General features: G+C 41.2%; 1 protein-coding gene across 1 annotated transcript; it reads right to left on the reverse strand.

Moving 5' to 3' along the window:
• Positions 1-1,054: 1,054 nt before the first annotated feature.
• On the reverse strand, positions 1,055-16,815 carry LOC102691691 (cytosolic non-specific dipeptidase-like). The gene is made up of 12 exons (XM_006635660.3): positions 16,712-16,815; positions 13,600-13,721; positions 12,392-12,535; positions 11,141-11,303; positions 9,456-9,544; positions 7,627-7,827; positions 6,342-6,426; positions 5,239-5,399; positions 4,424-4,588; positions 3,041-3,182; positions 2,229-2,376; positions 1,055-1,826 (listed from the first exon to the last, which is right to left on the reverse strand). Exons 2-12 carry the CDS (start codon positions 13,657-13,659, stop codon positions 1,760-1,762), a joined length of 1,425 nt encoding a protein of 474 aa, XP_006635723.1. The 5' UTR covers positions 13,660-13,721; positions 16,712-16,815; the 3' UTR covers positions 1,055-1,759.
• Positions 16,816-17,823: the final 1,008 nt, after the last annotated feature.

Here is a 17,823-nt window from a genome sequence, read left to right on the forward strand (position 1 = left end):
CTCACACCTGCTTAGCTTCAGTGGGATGCCAAGTGTAAGTTGCAGGGTGACATGGCTGCTGGCAGTACGACATACAGTACTGTTTAAAACACAGAAATACCCATAAATAAAAGGCGTCATTCTGTACTTTTGCCTCATATATGACTGGTACACAAAATGAAGGGTTAGGAGGAAAAGCCAGTAATGATGGTTAATTCATAGGAATGTCGATATTAAGCCCCAATCTTGTATATGAATTTTGAGGTTAATAAACTGAAAAATAAATTCCAGTTAAGTAAACTTGTCCTATGTTTTTATTCTCAGGCCATTGTTACATTTTGCAGTTTTATTAAAAAGAAACATCAAGCACATTAAAAAGAAGATTGAAATGCTTTTATTTCATACTTTTTCATGTCAAATACTTTTGTATTTGACACGTTACCGTCTGGTTTAGACTGAAATAAAACCTCTCTTCTTATGCTCATAATGCATTAGGTTCCAGAGAAGATGAAGTCGTTCAGTTCATTTAGATGTTGACAGCCAAATAATCTGAAGATCATATTCAACTATTTCATAAAAGAAACCTGGGTTTTAACAACATGGACGGGCATCTTAATTATGGAGTGTTTTCTGTACTTTGCCTGTTTGCATTTACATGCAAAAAGTCCTGCAGACAACTCCTGATAATCTGGACAGGGTTGAGAAATCAAGGCCTATAAAGACCAGTGCAAAGACCTTGGAGTCTCCTATCAGGAGATCAATCAGAAGCAACAAGGTCCACTGGTTTGTACGGGAGCTAATCTAACCTGCTCATGAAACACTGTTCAAACAGACACCGCTATTTAGACAGAAACATGCTGATCAAACAGATCTTAAATTCCCCCACATCTTTATCTTGCATGTATTTCATCATTCTCTTGCAGCGCTCATTTTAATAATTGGGTTTTAATGAACCCACCGTCTTGCTACCCAGGGCTTCTCCTATTTGACACAGCTGATAGACACTGACCAAGCAAAACTGTGCACAGGATAAAAATGAGTGTTTGCTGGTTGTTGAAAAATGAAGAAACTGTACTGTTGCATATTTTTATACTTTAATGCTTAAAGTTGTCATTACAAATTCATATTGTACGTTCAACATTTTCAGAGTATTTAAAAAAAAACAAGGCTGTGATCTATGGCATTTTTTGTCTTATTTTTACAATTTCTTACGTGTGCGCTTTTCTCAGGTGACGATCAGAGGTATACTCATGGCTTTGGAAGGGGTAGTGAAGATAACAATCTTGGGGGGAAAAAAAGCCTTCCTGTTGTTCTGTCCTCTCTCTCAAACACGTCAGCTCCCGCTTCTATCACCTGCCTGCTAGCGAATTAGAATTGAATTCATGATCTCGTAACCAAGGATTATTGGCTCAGCATCATGTGTCAGTACTCAATTAAAAACAGAACTCCCCCCATTCTCCAGCGCTCTACTGATTGGATACAGGCACAAGCTTGCCTTCAAAACAAATATGTGATGCTTCCTCTAATTCAGTCATACACACAAGCAGCAAAATGCCCTGTTTCCACCATAGGCAATCACTGTTGTCCTGTAACTTTTTTAACTGCAGATCTGGCTGGCAGTTAACATTTCTTTTGACAAGCCTTCACTGAGAGACTGAAGTAAAACTAAACACCCATGGGCCACGAAATTAAAAAAGAAAAAGAAAAACGGTGTGGGTTGTCCAAAGTCCATCAGATGGCGTGTTACACTTCCATGCTTAATGCAATGTAACTTATCCGATTACTCCAGAAGAGAGACTTCATGGAAGTAAGCTCCCAGCAGCTTGGTTCCTTGTATGTAGTTGGACCTGAAAAAGAAATGCCCAATTTGTTTCCATTCTTCAAAATATATTCTCCACTTTTCCCACATGATCTACAGTATAAGCAAAATAATCAAACTCTTAGGAACAAATTTTAAAAGTCATGTCCCATTTTGTATTACAATAGTAGCTTTCTGGTGTTGACTTCCTTGCTGGTGACCTTTTCCAGGTGCAAATGAATAATCTGCAGACCCCTTTCTTCACAATAATCTCTCGGTAAGAAAGCAGAACTCCTTAAAAGCTGAAAATGTGCAGCTGAATGAGATGTAACCTTGTAACCTTTGAGTCTTGATCCATCTGGCACGTCCCAAGGATTATTTGCCCCAATATTACCATTTGGAGGAACCGGAGAGCTGATACATAGACCCTCAGCCCATTCTAAGAGATCACCTGTTGATTTTCTCGTTTTGGGAATGGGCCCCGTCATCGGCAGCCCCCATCGGCAGCAGCATGACATTGCGCCCTGTGGCCTCCTGGAACGTCAGGGTGACGGGAATGCTTCCTCCTTCTCTCGTCAGGTCAGGCTCCACACCGAAAACTGGGGGGTGGGAAAAAAAATAAAGGAGGAAACAAAGCTCAACTGCTGTTTTCTTCCAGCAGCTAGAGAACCAACCAGGTTTGACATTGTGATAATGACGATTTGGCACCACACTGGGTCTGTGTTGGTCTTGATCCTACGACTGCAAGGTTTAAACATTGTGATACGCATGGCCTCAGACACGCAGCAGTCTGGAATAAAACTGGCGCCCCTTTGCAAGACAGATCATTGGTGGAATATTAATGGCTTTGACAAACACAAATCTTTATAATAACCCACACAATGCACACTGCTGTTCTGACATGGATGGAAGTTCCTGTGCTGATGTCAGGATGTCTGCATCCTGGATACTGAAGAAGGTCATCTAGCACTGACCTCATTTTAACACAAGAGAAAGCTGCGAACCAGGAACATCCAACTTAACGCAAAACTAATGAAACCATATTGGGACAGCATTGAGGATTGTGTAGCCAACTCTCTATGTACTGGCAAACTCATAAGCCTTTATAGTGGGGTTTATCCTTAATTGTGGAGAATGACACAGAGCACAGAGCAGACACAGTTTGGAAGACGGATGTCATGGGTCATTCTTTGATACAGGAACCCCCCCAATGTAAGAGTGAGTTTGTCAGTAGCCAGGTGATGGTGCCACAGCATACTCTACCTGTCTTCATGGCCTTTCTGCCAGCTATGTAGTGGGGGTGGTTGAAATCAGAGACCCAGGCTTTGGCCCCGTGACCCATGGATACTTTCATCTGGTTGGGACTGCCCAGATCAGCGAATGTCTTCTTCAAGTGCTCGCTGACCTTGAAAGACAGGACATGAAGGAAAAACGTTTTGCATGTTTGCAGCAGACAAGTCACACTTTTTCTGAAAAGGGATTAAAGAAACCACAAATTCAAACCAGCAAAATAAATATTATTTTTCTGGGCTAACCAACACAGGGACTGAAATCCTGCTGTTCAGCTACCTAAAGATAAAATAAATGTCTAATCAAAGACTAAGATTCAAGTATGAAATACCATACAGGGCAAAGAAACTTGTGGTAGATCCCAGTTTTGTCAAGTCTGCTATGCTCTTTTTGCTAGTTCAGGCTTGAATTTTGGAGTCAGGTCTCTAAATATGCAAATTAATATGCAATGGGCACATAATCTCTCTAATCTCCTTCAAATAATTTTTGTAATGGCTGAACTGCAAAAATAATCAAAGCAGGTCACAACAAGCCAATAGATTGCCCAACAATTTCTCCAAAAAAAAAGTCCACAGGGATTTAATTAAAACCTTGCATTGTTTTTATGCTCTGCAGTGAACAACTACCTATCTGGGTGGCAAGAACTCCACTTGGCACATTGACTGCTGACCACTGGATTCTGGAAAACCCAGTCTGCTCTTGTGAAATTAACTGCTTAGCAAAAGGCTTCTGGATAAACCTCTTAATAAGTTTAATGATTTTTAAAACACTGATCTGATTAAATACTGATGGAATTCAAAACATTTCCACTTCTGTACACTAAACTTTACATGTGCAAAACAATATACAGCACATTCCTTTTCTGCAGTATTTTTCTCTCAAATTCTACCCTGACTGGCTGAAATAACTTAATCTTTTGGTCCTGTATGGAGAAAGCTACCCTAGATACTGTGCTGAGGGTATCTAAGATCCTCAAAAACAATAAGCCAGCCAAGAGGACAGAATGAACAGTGAAAAGTGGAATAAAAACAGATAAAAAGCTCTCCATGTAAAATACTCTTTTTACTCAGATCTGTCCAGAAGGGGGTGTGAATGGTATATAAAGTTATGTTGATGTAGTACACGTACAGAAATATGAAAACATAGGAGGGTCATTTCGTAAACAATCTAGAGCAATATGAAAAAGTGAAAAAAGAAAAATACCAGAGTTGTCTTATCATGGCATGCTGCAATAATTCACATCAAGCAGCAGCTCAGTTGGATTCAAGTTCTTGGGGTCACAATCTGCTTTTTTTTTTCCAGTGGCTCACTGTGTAAAATAGATATTAAAATGACATGTTCAGTCTTGCCCCTTACCTGTTTCTCCACAACTTTGGGGTCCATGTCGGGCACTAGGCGGATGGAGAACTTCCCGATCACCTTGCGGGGAATGACGGTTTTTGCTCCTGAGGCAGAGAAAGCTCCCTCAATGCCGTGCAGGGAGAGAGAGGGGTACCGCCAGCGGTGCATCAGAATTTGCTCCTGGAAGTCAACGATGACATACGAAATTCCTAATCAGGAAGTACACACACTGACATATGTATTTCTATACTTTTAAGGACCTTCCACTGCCTCTCGTTCTGTTTTTATACAATATTATATAGTGAGTGAAAATTAAATTAAAAACCATTCTGGGCTGGAGGCAGATCCCCAGAATGGTTTTTGGCACAGGTTTTTAAAATGTGATTGATTACTTTGTGCTTACGTTGCCTGATTCAACTGGATCTTTTTGCCCTTGTCGTTGTTTCGCTCCAGTGCATTTAATTACACACGAGTTTTGGGAAAACAGCAGATTTATCTATTTGTCAAGAGTGTTAGGCTCAAAAAGAAAGAAAAGGAGACAGAGCCTCTCTGGGGGAAAAAGTGTAGCTACACATCTTAACCCACTGAAACTGAATTCGAACTATTTTTTTCTGGGCAAAAAACTTATTCCAGTGTGCTGCCTGAAAGTTGCAGATTTTTTGCCGCTTCCTGATAATTCATTCTGAGTTTTAGATATGTCAGCTCTGGCCTCATCCCCGCTACTGTTCTTCTAATCAGCACCCTGCTTCTGTGATCACCTGCCCTCTGCTGGTCACACACACAGTGCACTACCAGATATTCATAACCTCCAACAGTCAGATGGAGGGTACCTTTGTGTCATGTAGCAACTTGCAGGCTCCCACATCTTTGGAGAACTCCTCCAGATCAAAGTCTATCTTTTGATAGAGCTTCTTCTCTTCATCGGTTAAGGGAGCCACTGCATCGTACATGCCAGGGACGAGAATTTTACCTCTCTTATCCACCAGAGACCCTACAAAGCACAGAGGACACCGTAATGAGATTTCAATAAAACTGAAGGAGAAGAGTTTTGCCTGCAGTTAAGGATCTTCCCCACACTTCCCCACTTCAGGTCAAGATGTCATCTGAATTCACATGCGGCAGGAGAACTCCTAGTTTACACCGACACAAAACTAAATCAAAACACAGTAAATACATTCTTTATTTACACCCAGACAATTAAAAAAATGTACAATGTTTCACACTTGTGAGGAAGTGGTGTGTTCTGGGGAATCTGACTTCCTTTATAAAGCACCTACAAGGAGATGCCAAGTCTTTAAGAACATAGTGGAATTCTGCAGGTGTGAACTGAAACAGTTTTGTGGAATGGGCCAAAATACCATCTAACTCCTGTGCAAGTCTGACCAGCAGCTACAGAAACTGTTGGTTGAGGTTACTACCAATAAAGCAGGTTCTACTAGTTACTAAATATAAGGGTTCACATACTTTTTTCGTCAATGACCTTGATTGTTTAAACCATTTGTTCAATAAAGATATGACCATTTAAAATGTGTGTGTTGTTTGTTAAATAAGACTGTATTTATTATTATCAGATTACATTTTAGGAGCCATTGATGCAGAAATCCAGATAATTCCAAAGGGTTCACAAACTTTTTTTCACAACCAAATTTGCTTATGGTACCGTTTAATTTAAATAATGACCATGATTGGGGCTACAAACAGGGTTTGGGACAGGGGTGGTCCTCCTACAATCAAATCCTGGTTACAGGAATGAAAAAAAAACAGGTATTCTGGCAGGAGTGTATATCCCAGAACTCCAGTGGCCCTCTGGGAACAGGCACACCTCTCCCGTGTCAGCGCTGCCTTGCTGACTGGAAGAGCATGTGTAGAGTGATCGCTGATCGGGCGTCAGGTTTTCTGCAAGGCCACAAGCTCAAAAGCTGGGATCACTCACCCATCAGGGCAATGAGGTCAGTCATGGCTTCATGGACCGAACCCCCAAACACTCCCGAGTGGAGGTCTTTGTCAGAGCATTCCACCTGCAGGAAACGAGAGAAGCCCCATACATTACAGCCCAGGGTGAAACTGAACCATTCTCTCACCAAACACGCTTTTCAAAAGATCTGCTGCCCTCTGATCTTTCTTTAAGCTCCCTGGTTTCATGCACATTCAAAACACGCCCATGTCTAATTGTACTCTGCATTAATAGAGGCTGAAGTTAAGAAAAATAAATCATGCGGAAATGAGTTGTAACCGCAAAAGTTGTAATTGGATAAACCACCAAGCTAAATCAGTTCACCTTTTTCATCAATCTATATTAGAGATTGTTATTAATGAAACAAGGTTGGGGGGTTACACTTGAAGATCTTTAGATCTCCACAAACACTGAAAATATAGAGGAATCTTCTTCAGGAAGCCAAATATTTTAACTTGTTCAGACGTGAAGTCTTCCAAGACCAAAATCAAATATTTAAGTCAGTATCAGCAGTGAGGATACATGAGCTTGTCAGTGTCAACTGTCACATAACAGTTTGATATTACTTTTTTTTTTCAGTTTGATATATCACTGCTGCTTAACCAGCTTTCATTTACCTTAGAGGAACTGAATACTGTCAGCAAACAAATACAATCATTTTGATGCTATTTGGAACACAACCCTGATGTAATGTTTTAATTTGTAATTAATTTAACCCTGATTGCTCTGATGTACTGTAACATGATTGAATGCTTAATGATAAAACAAATATGAAAACTACTATTTGATAATTATCTTTTTCATAAAACATTCACTGCATAAACTGCATAAACATTATAAAATGTTTAATAGCACAGACACAGGCATACTGTACATAATATCAAAAAATGTTTGTTTGCCCACTATTTATTCATAATTCACTGGCTTTAATCCTAATCAACATTATTGTAAGCTGCGACAGTTTTGCTCTGTTTGATAAGTCTGTTGTAAACTACACTGACAAACAACTGAATGGAAGCACCACAAGCACAAATATGGTTATACACCCTTAAAAGGCAAGCATTTCAAATATATTCAGTTCGAGACATACCTGTTCGAATTAATGCCAATGCATAATGCTTTGCACTGGGCAGAAGCAAAGGTAAGAACTCTTTCTTAAAAACAGTTTCCTAATCCATGTATGAAATTCCACAAATCCAGGTGTAACAACACCTTTGACACCAGTGCAAGAGACAGAGCCACACAAGCTGGGCATGTCGCATACCTCCACAAAGAAATAGGTGATGCCCCTGAGCCCGTATGTTATACAGGGCTTCTTCTTGCCGAGCCAGTAGTTATCGGAAATGCAGACGTAGTCGACTTCCTTGAAGAAGGTGTCTTTGCGGGAGAACACCAGGTCGTCCAGCCCCTCTGAGCCAGACTCCTCCATACCTTCAAGGCAGAACTTGATGTTGATGGGCAGCTCCTGCAATTGTGAAACAGAAAGCAAATCAAAACCCTTGTGACTATTTAATATCCTTCTTTACTTTACTTTGTTTGGACAAAAGACAAGCTGAAATCAGCTTCTGAACAGACAAAAACAATTTTTAACTGGATGAGACCTCTGTTCCAGCTATAAGATGTAATTCTTATTTTCACTTGGCCCTGTGTTAAGTAACTAATTATTTCCTACTGAACTCAAGCCTATGCTCTTGAAATGCATACCTAAAGCAAGAATTAAAAAAGACCTATACATCCTGCTGGATTGAAGCACCGCAGTCCTGTGTCTTTCTCAACTTCCATTATATTTCCTGATTGCGAGAGTCCCTACTCCCTGAATTTAAGGGATGAGATTATTTCAGTTACCAACCTATTGTACACACATATGGTTATGTAACTTCAGAGAACACTAATGTGTTATGTTGGATTATATTACTTTCATCCAAGTTCCTTATTTTACATTCATTATATTTTCTCTTGCAGTAATCATTCATCATTCCACTTGCTTTCATGCTAAAGCCTGGAAGAGATGAGATGACGCACAGCCTTCCTCTGACGTCTCTGCTAACTGTATGTTGCACATCTTCAGGGGTCACAAGCAGAGCCTAGGCACCATCCTTACCATTAACACAGAGTGACAGAGAGGGGTTGCAAACCCTTGCTAAACTGGCAAAAAGTCTGTCTCTCTGAAGCTCCAGTTTCTATTCCTCAAACACCTAGCATATTCTTAAAAGTTGTAAGAGAACAGTCTCAGAATATATTAAGTTTCTCCTTCAAAGGACTGAACTCCCACAAGTACCTGTTCAACCAAATGTGTTCCATGCTCTGGAAGTTTGCAATAACTTCCACCTACTGGTGTGGGCTGATATTTTAGACCAGCCCCTTCCAGACACAGCACTTAAACAGCCGCTACTATTCCGATACCAGCCACAGTTGCTTACATTGTTCTACAGGATATCTTAAACTTAAAACAATGCGACACTGATGCTTTAAAAATAAATCGTCACTTTCACAAAGTTCATTGGTAAGTGTTATTGACCTAATTTGCTCAAAATATATTGGGTTTACCAATCATAGCCTCCTAATAATCCCCATCTATGAACTGGCTTCATTACTCTGTTCTCCTCCCCACTGATAGCTGGTGTGGGGAGCGTACTACCGCTCTATGGCTGCCGTCGCATCATCTAGGTGGGGCTACACACTGGTGTTGGAGAAGAGTCCCCATTACTTGTAAAGCGCTTTGAGTAGAGTGTCCAGAAAAATGCTATATAAGTGTAAGGAATTATTAATTATTATGAAGTAGGTGACCTTTAGATAAAATTAAGACTGGAACCAGAAAATGAATTGATCATTTCTGTTACTTTGTGGTCTAAAATTACTGCTCCAGGGTGAAGACTTTATTTCACCTGTAAAAGCAGTTTTTGAATCCGGAGGCTAAGAACTGGCACTTTTCCCAGCTGCAGTTAACAAAATCCAACAGCAATTACAAATAATCAAGGAATGATAAGATTTTGGCCCGAAGCAAAGCGCAAGCTGCTGAGCCTGGTGATCTGTCTTTGATATGGACAGACCTTTGCACAGCTGTCCTGCCAATGTGGCGCAATGCTGCCCTACCTGCTGTGTCTTCTGATAGGCCTCGATGCAGTTGAACCATGCCAACACTGGTCCTTTGTCGTCTGTAGAGCCGCGTCCAAACAGCTTCCCTGGAACGAAGAATACAGAGCGTTGAAATAAAAACTCAAAGTAAAGGAGTGTTAAAAGTCACCACAAACTCTATATCCCCTTTAACCTTTGGTATCATTTAATGCTTTTATTTCAACGCATTAAATATAGAAGCTGTATCTTCTTCATGTTGAAGAATGTGCACATGTGCACAGGTTAACATGAAATTGCAGCCGATCTTCAGCTCAAGAGCAATTTAGGTGAGTTGCTTTATACTTCAGGAAAGTGCCATCTCTGCTTCCTGTCTGGACCTGTAACCTCATGTACTCAGCTGCTCTGGCTAGGGATGATTTACTGCGCCACATGTCACCTTTATCGCCTCCATCTACTGCTATTACACAAATGTCAAAGCATTCCAGGTCCTGTCATAATGTTCAAGCATTCTTACATTTCAATGTATCTTTTTTTTAGGTGCTTTTTTTAGGTTCTAAAATGATTTTTTAAATGAAAATGAGCTATTATGCAGCATTAAAGCATTTCTCCTAGTGGTTTTATGCAGCCAAGTAAGTGCAGGAGGCAACAGCTATCAGTCTGAACTCAAATCTTCTCTTTTTTCCACTAGGGTGCATGAATGCACTGTCAGCACCACGTTTTTCAATTCAGACTTTGTCAGCTTGCTTAGAACTGCCAGAAGTGGTTTTAACAAAAGATGTTGCAATAGTAAACTACTGTACAATCAATCGGTTGTGTTGCTGTGTCACAAGACTGTGTTGAGTAAGAAACACAAGGCCTGGAAATAATTCCAATTCAGAGCACTGTTGAGAAGTTCTTTAAAATAACACTTAAAGCCACTGTAATCAGGAGGTGTATTGAAAGCAACATTTTACAACAGGTTTTTACTGTGATCTGTGCTTTGAGATGCCTCCCACAAAACTTTGGAAATCTCCACTGCACTGCATTAGTTTTGCTAATCTAATGCAATCTAATGATCCTTACACTGCCCTGTACTAAATAGTGAGTATACATTATCACAAAATAATACACAAATACATATGATTGCATAGCAAAGGAGCCACCTTTACTACTTCAGACTGGAGCTGAGTTTCAGTATTCTGCTGAGCTGCACAGGTGAAATTCTGCCAGAAGATATTGCCCTTGAGCTGCAGCCACTGGACTTTGAACAAGTGCGTAGGACACTTAGCTCCTCCGAGGAGTGAACTCTGTCACAGCTCCCCCACGGCAGTCAGCTTAACTCAACCAGGTTTGTTTTGTTTAAAACTCTGTAATAGATTAGCACGGCTATGCGGCAATAGGATACACTTTTCACAACCATGTTGGGGTTACAAAACATAAAATTATCAAAAAAAAAACCTTGGTGATGAGCAGTTCAGTTTACCGCTGAAATGCTTAAACAGCATGTCAAGCTGGTGTTGCGTGGAGGGTATAACAGTATTAGGACAAGAACTCATCATGAAGTTCGTGGGTTATTAGGCCTCTTCCTGAGTGACGGGTCTGGGGGCCAGTGTGTGTGAGCACAAGTGCTGGGTGTGAAGTCTGAGATACGCGAGGTGCCCAGAAACCCGCAGTGCTCAGAGGCAAATACTGCTCGGCCACGCTATGGAGTCCACCAGTCTTACCGTCTCTCTCCACCAGGGTGAAGGGCTCGCTGTCCCAGCCGTCCTCGATGTGGGCAGGCTGCACGTCCAGGTGCCCGTAGATGCACACAGTCTTCTTTCCGGGGTCTGAGCCCAGCTGGCCCAGGATGATGGGCGGCAAGGGAATCTCTGCTCCATCGGGAAGCTGGGAAACAACAGAGGAGTCACACGTTAACCATGGGACCCACTGTTACCCACGGGATCAAGCCAGCCAGGAACTCGGGGTATGAGGCAATCTTTGTTTATTTGACACTGAAGGCCTATAAAGTCCTATCAGTTTTTCTCTAACTTTAAACTCCGATCTGATTTCTGGAAACCCAGGTTTGAACGGCAACATGAAAAAACATTCTTACAAGTAGTGCTTGCTATCTTTTAGAACTTACATTCCTATGGGGTAGACCATAGTAAAAAATACAGGACAAAGGGTTTAAAGGTGTCCGTTACAGAAGCACTGGTGTAATGTGATCAGAAAGACAGGCTCGGTGCAACCTGCCAGCAGTATTCTCAATATACTAAAACGCTGAAGCCTGCTGAGTTTGCAGACTGATAGAACCACAGATAAGGAATTACTGCAGACAAAGACAGAAACTTATAAAGGAGAGGAGCATCTCTGCATCCTTATCATCTTGGTACATTTTAACTTCACCGATACATTTCCAGGGATAAAAAGCAGCTCTAAGTGCCCAGAGAATTTAGAGCCAATTTACTGCATCCCTGCTTTGATGGGGTTTAAGCTCAATTAAAGACTATCCCAAACTGGACATCAGCTAGATACCCTGAGTGGCAATTTGGTTTGGAAATGCAACCCATAGGAACAACATCTAACTACAGGAGGGGATTTCCTCTGAATTATCTGTAACAACCTAGAAAACACATTGTAACCCATAAGAGTGTGTAAGTTTTAGGTAAATAAGGACCAACCGGTAGAAATACAACATACAAGCTGAAAAGAAACTGCTCTTAAGTACATAACAACAGTTACAAATGAGAGGTGGCCAACTGACCCATCTAGACCTTTTTGTAGTTACCACGAACAGCACCAGCAGCTAGGAGGGTGTGGACATTCTTTTCGATATTTCAAACAATGGGACAACACTTCATAGAGCTGCACAGGTCGGGTTGGGTGCCCAAGAGCCAAAGCTATTTGACTTTGTCTGGCGACACGAAATTAAAACTAAAAGCCACTCTTCTTCCTGGAGCCGAGTGAAGGTCTTGCTGACTTGGCACTCTCACCTTTTGCTTTCCAACGTCCACGAGCTCCACTGATCCGCCCAGCCTCTCAATCTCCTTGGCGGCGATCTCCATCATCTTCCTGATCTCTCCCCTCTTCTCCGGCCAGGCCGACACGCTCTGCACAGCCACCCATTGTGCCAGCCGCTGTGAATGGAGGAATAGGGCACAAGTGAGATGCAGGTATGGTCAGATTCACAGAGAAACACAGCCAGTAAAAGGAGCAGCAGGCTGAGTGCCAAATGCAGAGCTATGAAAAAACAAAGCATGTTTGGCCAATAGCTGATATAGTCACTGCCAACTGGTATATAATATATTATATATATCAACATATATTGATTTGGTTGCACAACCCTGAATTCACAACCAGGCCTTACACACACCAAGGGATATATTCTACACTTTTCATTCCAGAAAAGGAAAGTCAAAGAACTGGGTTAACAACTTCAGGATGTTTACAGGCCCAGAAATTGCAGAAGGTATGTTGTTGCTTTTCAACTCTACAAAAACTGCTTTATTTCTCATTTAGATCAAACAAAAGTACTGCCATCATTTTGAATGTATTTGGATACAAAGATATGGAGCTCAAATACAGAATTTGTTTTAGTGGGGGAAAAAACCATGAAACATATTTTAGAGCCTTTAAGAATCCATCCAAGCAAACTGTAAGCTGGTAAATTCAAAGAGCACTGAGAACAACCATAGAATACTGCACAATGTTTCCAAAAAGCTCCTGGCCAGAAAGTTGATAAAATAATTCAAACTAGTAAAAAAAATATGCAAGAATTTTATTTCTGTACAAAATCCTACAACCTATAAGGTTCCATAAACACACTGAAGAGAAATGAAAAGGCAGCTCTTTCATTGTTAAAAGCTGTGTTAATATCACTATTTCCTCAAAAGTCACGCGAAGGTCCTCATCTCACAAAAGCGCGGATGTTGCACGTATTGTCAAAAAAAGCACATGACTGGCTTCAGCTTTTCCTGTCACACCATCTGCCAGGCGTCTACATTGCAGTGTAGTAAATGAGGAGTGTGTCAGTCGAAGTGCAATTCTGTTAAGAGCAAACATCAAAATGCTACACAGCTTTGGAAATTTTCCTCAGAACAATATTTCATGGTACTGTGCAGAGCTATATTGCTTTGTAATCTTTGTTATGTTTAGCAGTGTACAGTTACTGCTACAGCCTATCTAGCATGAAACGTCTTACCTCTACGTACACATCCTGATGCTCATCAATGTACTTGAACAAAGAGTGGAGGCCAGACATCTTTTACGACAGATTAGTCAGGATCGGAGGAGGGAAAGCAGCACTGAGTGTCAGGAGCGCAGCTGGAAAGTGAGAGAAAGCAAAACCAGATTTCTTTCCTCATTTATACATACTTGAGGATACAGCTCCACCCCTGTTTTAAAACTCCCTGCTGACACTCACAGTAACAGCCAAAGAAAAATCTCAGACCTGCAAAATTTGACAAGGCTGCTGTCTGTGGTTAAACAGTAACTTCCCTCACAGCCTGACGTGCCCAACGACCCTTGGTCTCAATTAAATCACTGATTACCTGCATGCTATCGGTACCGACAAAGAAGAGCCCATACTAGCCCCTACCAGTTTCTCCTGTCTCAGCAAGCACTTAATACCTGTAATACAAATCAATTGGACCGCAACACCAATCAGAGCACATTAAACAGTGCTGTCATCTTCAGCGCTCTCTGGTGGAGATTCTGGATTGGGGTGTCAATGAATTGTCTTGAGGTTTAATCTTCTCTTGAAATGGGATATTTTATTAAATTAGATGAAGGCATTTAAAGCACTAAATCATATGATAATTTCAACAAAAGAGCGCTGATGTTCTTTATTTTCTCTCACTCCAAAAGAAAGACATAATAAATCCCAAATCCCAATTTCCTCTTGGAGCAGGTTGTTACAGGGCAGGCTATAAAAATACTGTCACTGTTACACTAGGGATTCCTGAATTCTTTCATTCCTACACTACCTCAAAGGAACAGTGCATTTTTGACAGAATTAATATTTGAAGTTTAAAAACTCATTTTAAGAAACCCACTTTTGTTATCTTCTCATTTTTTAAAACTCAAATTATTAGAACAAAGGTACTTCTTAAAAAACAATGAATGTACTGAGACTACAAACATCAATCACAAAGAAAAACAAGTATAAAAAGTGACAAGACTGCCCTGCAGCTGAAAATTGTCACGGATGCAGATAACATGAATTGATGTAAACACAGAGGCAAACAGAAAACAGCTCATGAACATTAGAAATACTGAAAAGATGGTACTGAACCTTATAGCACCAGTCAAGCACCTTTGAGTACAGTTTCACCCATGGGAGAACAAAAGCTTTGAACAGGCAGTAAAAAAAAAAAAAAACTGGAATTAAGCCTAAGGGTGGTAATGCCACAGCACATTAAGAAATGCTGCAGTTCTGGGAAGATCTGAGACAGCACACTTTGTGTTGTGCAACAAGTAAAAAGAAGAGAATCTGCACATTAGCAGGGAGCTGAGTGAATCACAGTGTCCTACCATCCAGTAGGGAGGGAAGTGATCAGTATCCCTCATAGAACTGGCACACTAGGACATCAACTACAGGCAGAGGCTCAGAGCCAGCATATCCCAGACCCAGGACAGCTGGGGTCTCTTAACTGCTGCGTCATACTGAGAGTGCCAATTCATCAGGATGCTTCAGTATACGTTCCCAGCATCACTACAAGTACAGTGGCTTACATCAGAATGGTTACAGAAGAGAGGAGGCCATTAAGCCCATCGGTAGTTAGTTGATAAATGATCCTATGATCTCATCCAGCCGTTTCTTGAAGGAAACAAGGTGTCGGCTGCAATCACATGGTTGGGGAGCTTGTTGCACACTCCTCCAACCTCCCATCAATTAGCCTATTCCTGTAGAACAGGCTCCCACTTCCTCTGAGTAACCAGAGAGAGGGATGGGGAGAGGTCACTTTTCTGTGAACACAATCTAGTGAGTTTATAAACAGCACATTCATAGATTTCAAACAGTGAAACAAAACCCTGTCAGCATTACTTTAAGACCCAGGGGCCTGATACACAGGTTTGCTGGAAGCTATTTACTGTGCCTATCATCCAGCTGAGTTTCCTGTTCCTCAGAGAAAGATCACCTGTTTTTTTACATGCACAGCTCACTGCAAATGAGCAACTGGGGAAATGGGGCTGAATGATGCAAATAGCACACTGAAAACAAATTAAAGACACATTTAAGATATGACATCGTAACAATGCCTCCGCTGGTATTATCTGTATCTATTAAAACAATAAATGTATTTCATACACGTAGCTACTGGTCAATCTCCTGACTTCTCTCAGGTCTTTGCCATTTCTGACTTTTTTTCCACAAAAGAATTTGACGAGCTTTACTGAGAGGTCCAGCCAGCAGTCCTGTAGGGTTATAAAAAAGAAGCTTAAACCATGAAATTGGAGGAACAGGCGGACATTTGTCGGTTTTTGTGTTTTTTTAACCGTCCTCCGAGCCACCCCGAAAACTGAAAAAGCTGATGACCCGCTAGGTAGACCTTCATCTGGTTAGGTGTGTTGGACTGCATACTCCACGCATTTAGCTCGTATTTAAATTGTACAGAGTATAGTTGCATGGGTTTAAATTTAGACGTATAGACTCAGCAAATAGTGAAATATAAAAATAATAAACAACCATTAACATGAGTTCTGCCACCTGAAGAAATGAAACCACCGAGTGGAACCGATCTTGCTAAACACAAATGCACGGTAACAAGCAGTTACCGTGTCATTTAACAGCGGTTCTTGATAAATTCTTAACATTTCGTCCCTATAGTACAGAGGTACTTTCACACCTAGACCCCAAATGCATCTATGCAAAAAAAAAACTGACTCTTGTAGAAGAAAACCCTGTTCTTTGAATGGCGGAGACCCATCCCACTGAGCAACACTTAGTCATCCTCAAGTCCAAGTTCTCTGCCCGGCCTGCTGTCCTCCACTCGCAGCACAGACTTCACAGTAACTTAGAGCACCCGCTAGTGTAACACCTCACATCCTCTTCTGCAGTCTAGTCTTTGTCGGCACCACAGCATCAGGAATTACACGCTGCATTTAAAGCCATAAAGCAGTTTTTTTTACATTGTCTTTTACATTTGGTAATAACAGAACACGGTTCATCAGTACAGTTCAAGACAAAACCGGTACAGCACGTGTGGTTTGCTTTAATAATGCTGCGCACTGAAGATGAATTCATGTCTATTATTATAATATCAGCTCGCGATATACTATATTAAATATCACAGCTATCTTTCATTACTCACCCAGCAACACACGACCAAGTTACAAGACGAAAAAGACACGTGATGCTGCCTGTTTAGCATAAACTCCTACCCCTTGCGTGACGATCGCCAGCCTCGGCGACTGACAGCTGCTTTAGCCTATTGAAACACCACAACGGCAGTAAGCGTTTTTACCCACCTAGGGTAAGTCTTCCAGGTGGTTTGTGTTAATTGTGATTACTGGGAGAATTTCATTTAGAACAGTAGGTTTCCAGGTATCTGGAAAATAATTTGAAATACTTATTTACTGGTTAAGTGAAGGGTGGCATGGTGGTGCAGTGGATGCCATTGCTGCCTCTCAGTGCTGGGGTCCTGGGTTTCTGGAGTGCTATTTGTATGGAGTTTGTATGTTCTCTCCGTGTTTACATGGGTTTCCTCCAGGTGCTCCAGTTTTCTCCAACAGTCCAGAGACATAGCAGCACGTTAATTGGCTTTTGAGAAAACTGTCTATGGGGTGAGTGTAAGAGTATCTGTGTGTGCACTGCAAGGGACTGGAGTCCAGGCTGTATTCTGCTTTGTGCCTGTTGCTTGCCAGGATGGGTACTGCCTCTCCCCTGAACCTGTACTGAATAAAGCAGTTAGAAAATGAATGGATGCACCTAACGGATGGACTTGACTAGCCCACTAGTAAAGTCTGTCTATTACATGAATCCATCCATTTTCTAACCCAGAGTGACCCAGGTCACTCTGCTTTGTGCAGTCTGCGACAGAAATTCCTCACCAGTCAGTGAGTCAAAAAAGATTTGTGTGATGGCACCTCATCTACACCTTCTAAACACTAAGGGGAAGCATTAAAAAAGGCCAACAAAAAGTAAATTAAAGGTATCAAATTTAAAACAAGAGAAGCTACTGTATGTTGAAATTGTATATAAGGCCCCATTTAGAATATGGTGTAAATCTATGGTCACCACATTCTTAAATGGATATTGCTGCAGAGGAATCTGACCAGAGAAAAACAACCAGATGTATTCTGGGAATGTTCTTCACTGACAGGCTGAAGGAACTGTTCCTTTCAGGTTTTGAAAGGGGAAGACTATGAGAGAATCTGATATTCAATTCATAAAAGGCAATAATGACAATGTCAACCTAACTCA

This window comes from Lepisosteus oculatus, chromosome 10 (genome assembly GCF_040954835.1).
Source record: "Lepisosteus oculatus isolate fLepOcu1 chromosome 10, fLepOcu1.hap2, whole genome shotgun sequence".
Taxonomy (NCBI): Eukaryota; Metazoa; Chordata; class Actinopteri; order Semionotiformes; family Lepisosteidae; genus Lepisosteus; species Lepisosteus oculatus.

Bases quoted from the DNA above. Each gene is read 5' to 3' on its own strand.
- LOC102691691 (XM_006635660.3), bottom strand. From the start codon at position 13,659: ATGTCTGGCCTCCACTCTTTGTTCAAGTACATTGATGAGCATCAGGAT. The intron at 3,183-4,423 runs GTAAGGGGCAAG...CTGTCTTTCAAG, and splicing joins CCAAAGTTGTGGAGAAACAG to GTCAGCGAGCACTTGAAGAA. The intron at 1,827-2,228 runs GTGATCTCTTAG...TTTCTTTTTCAG, and splicing joins CAAAACGAGAAAATCAACAG to GTCCAACTACATACAAGGAA.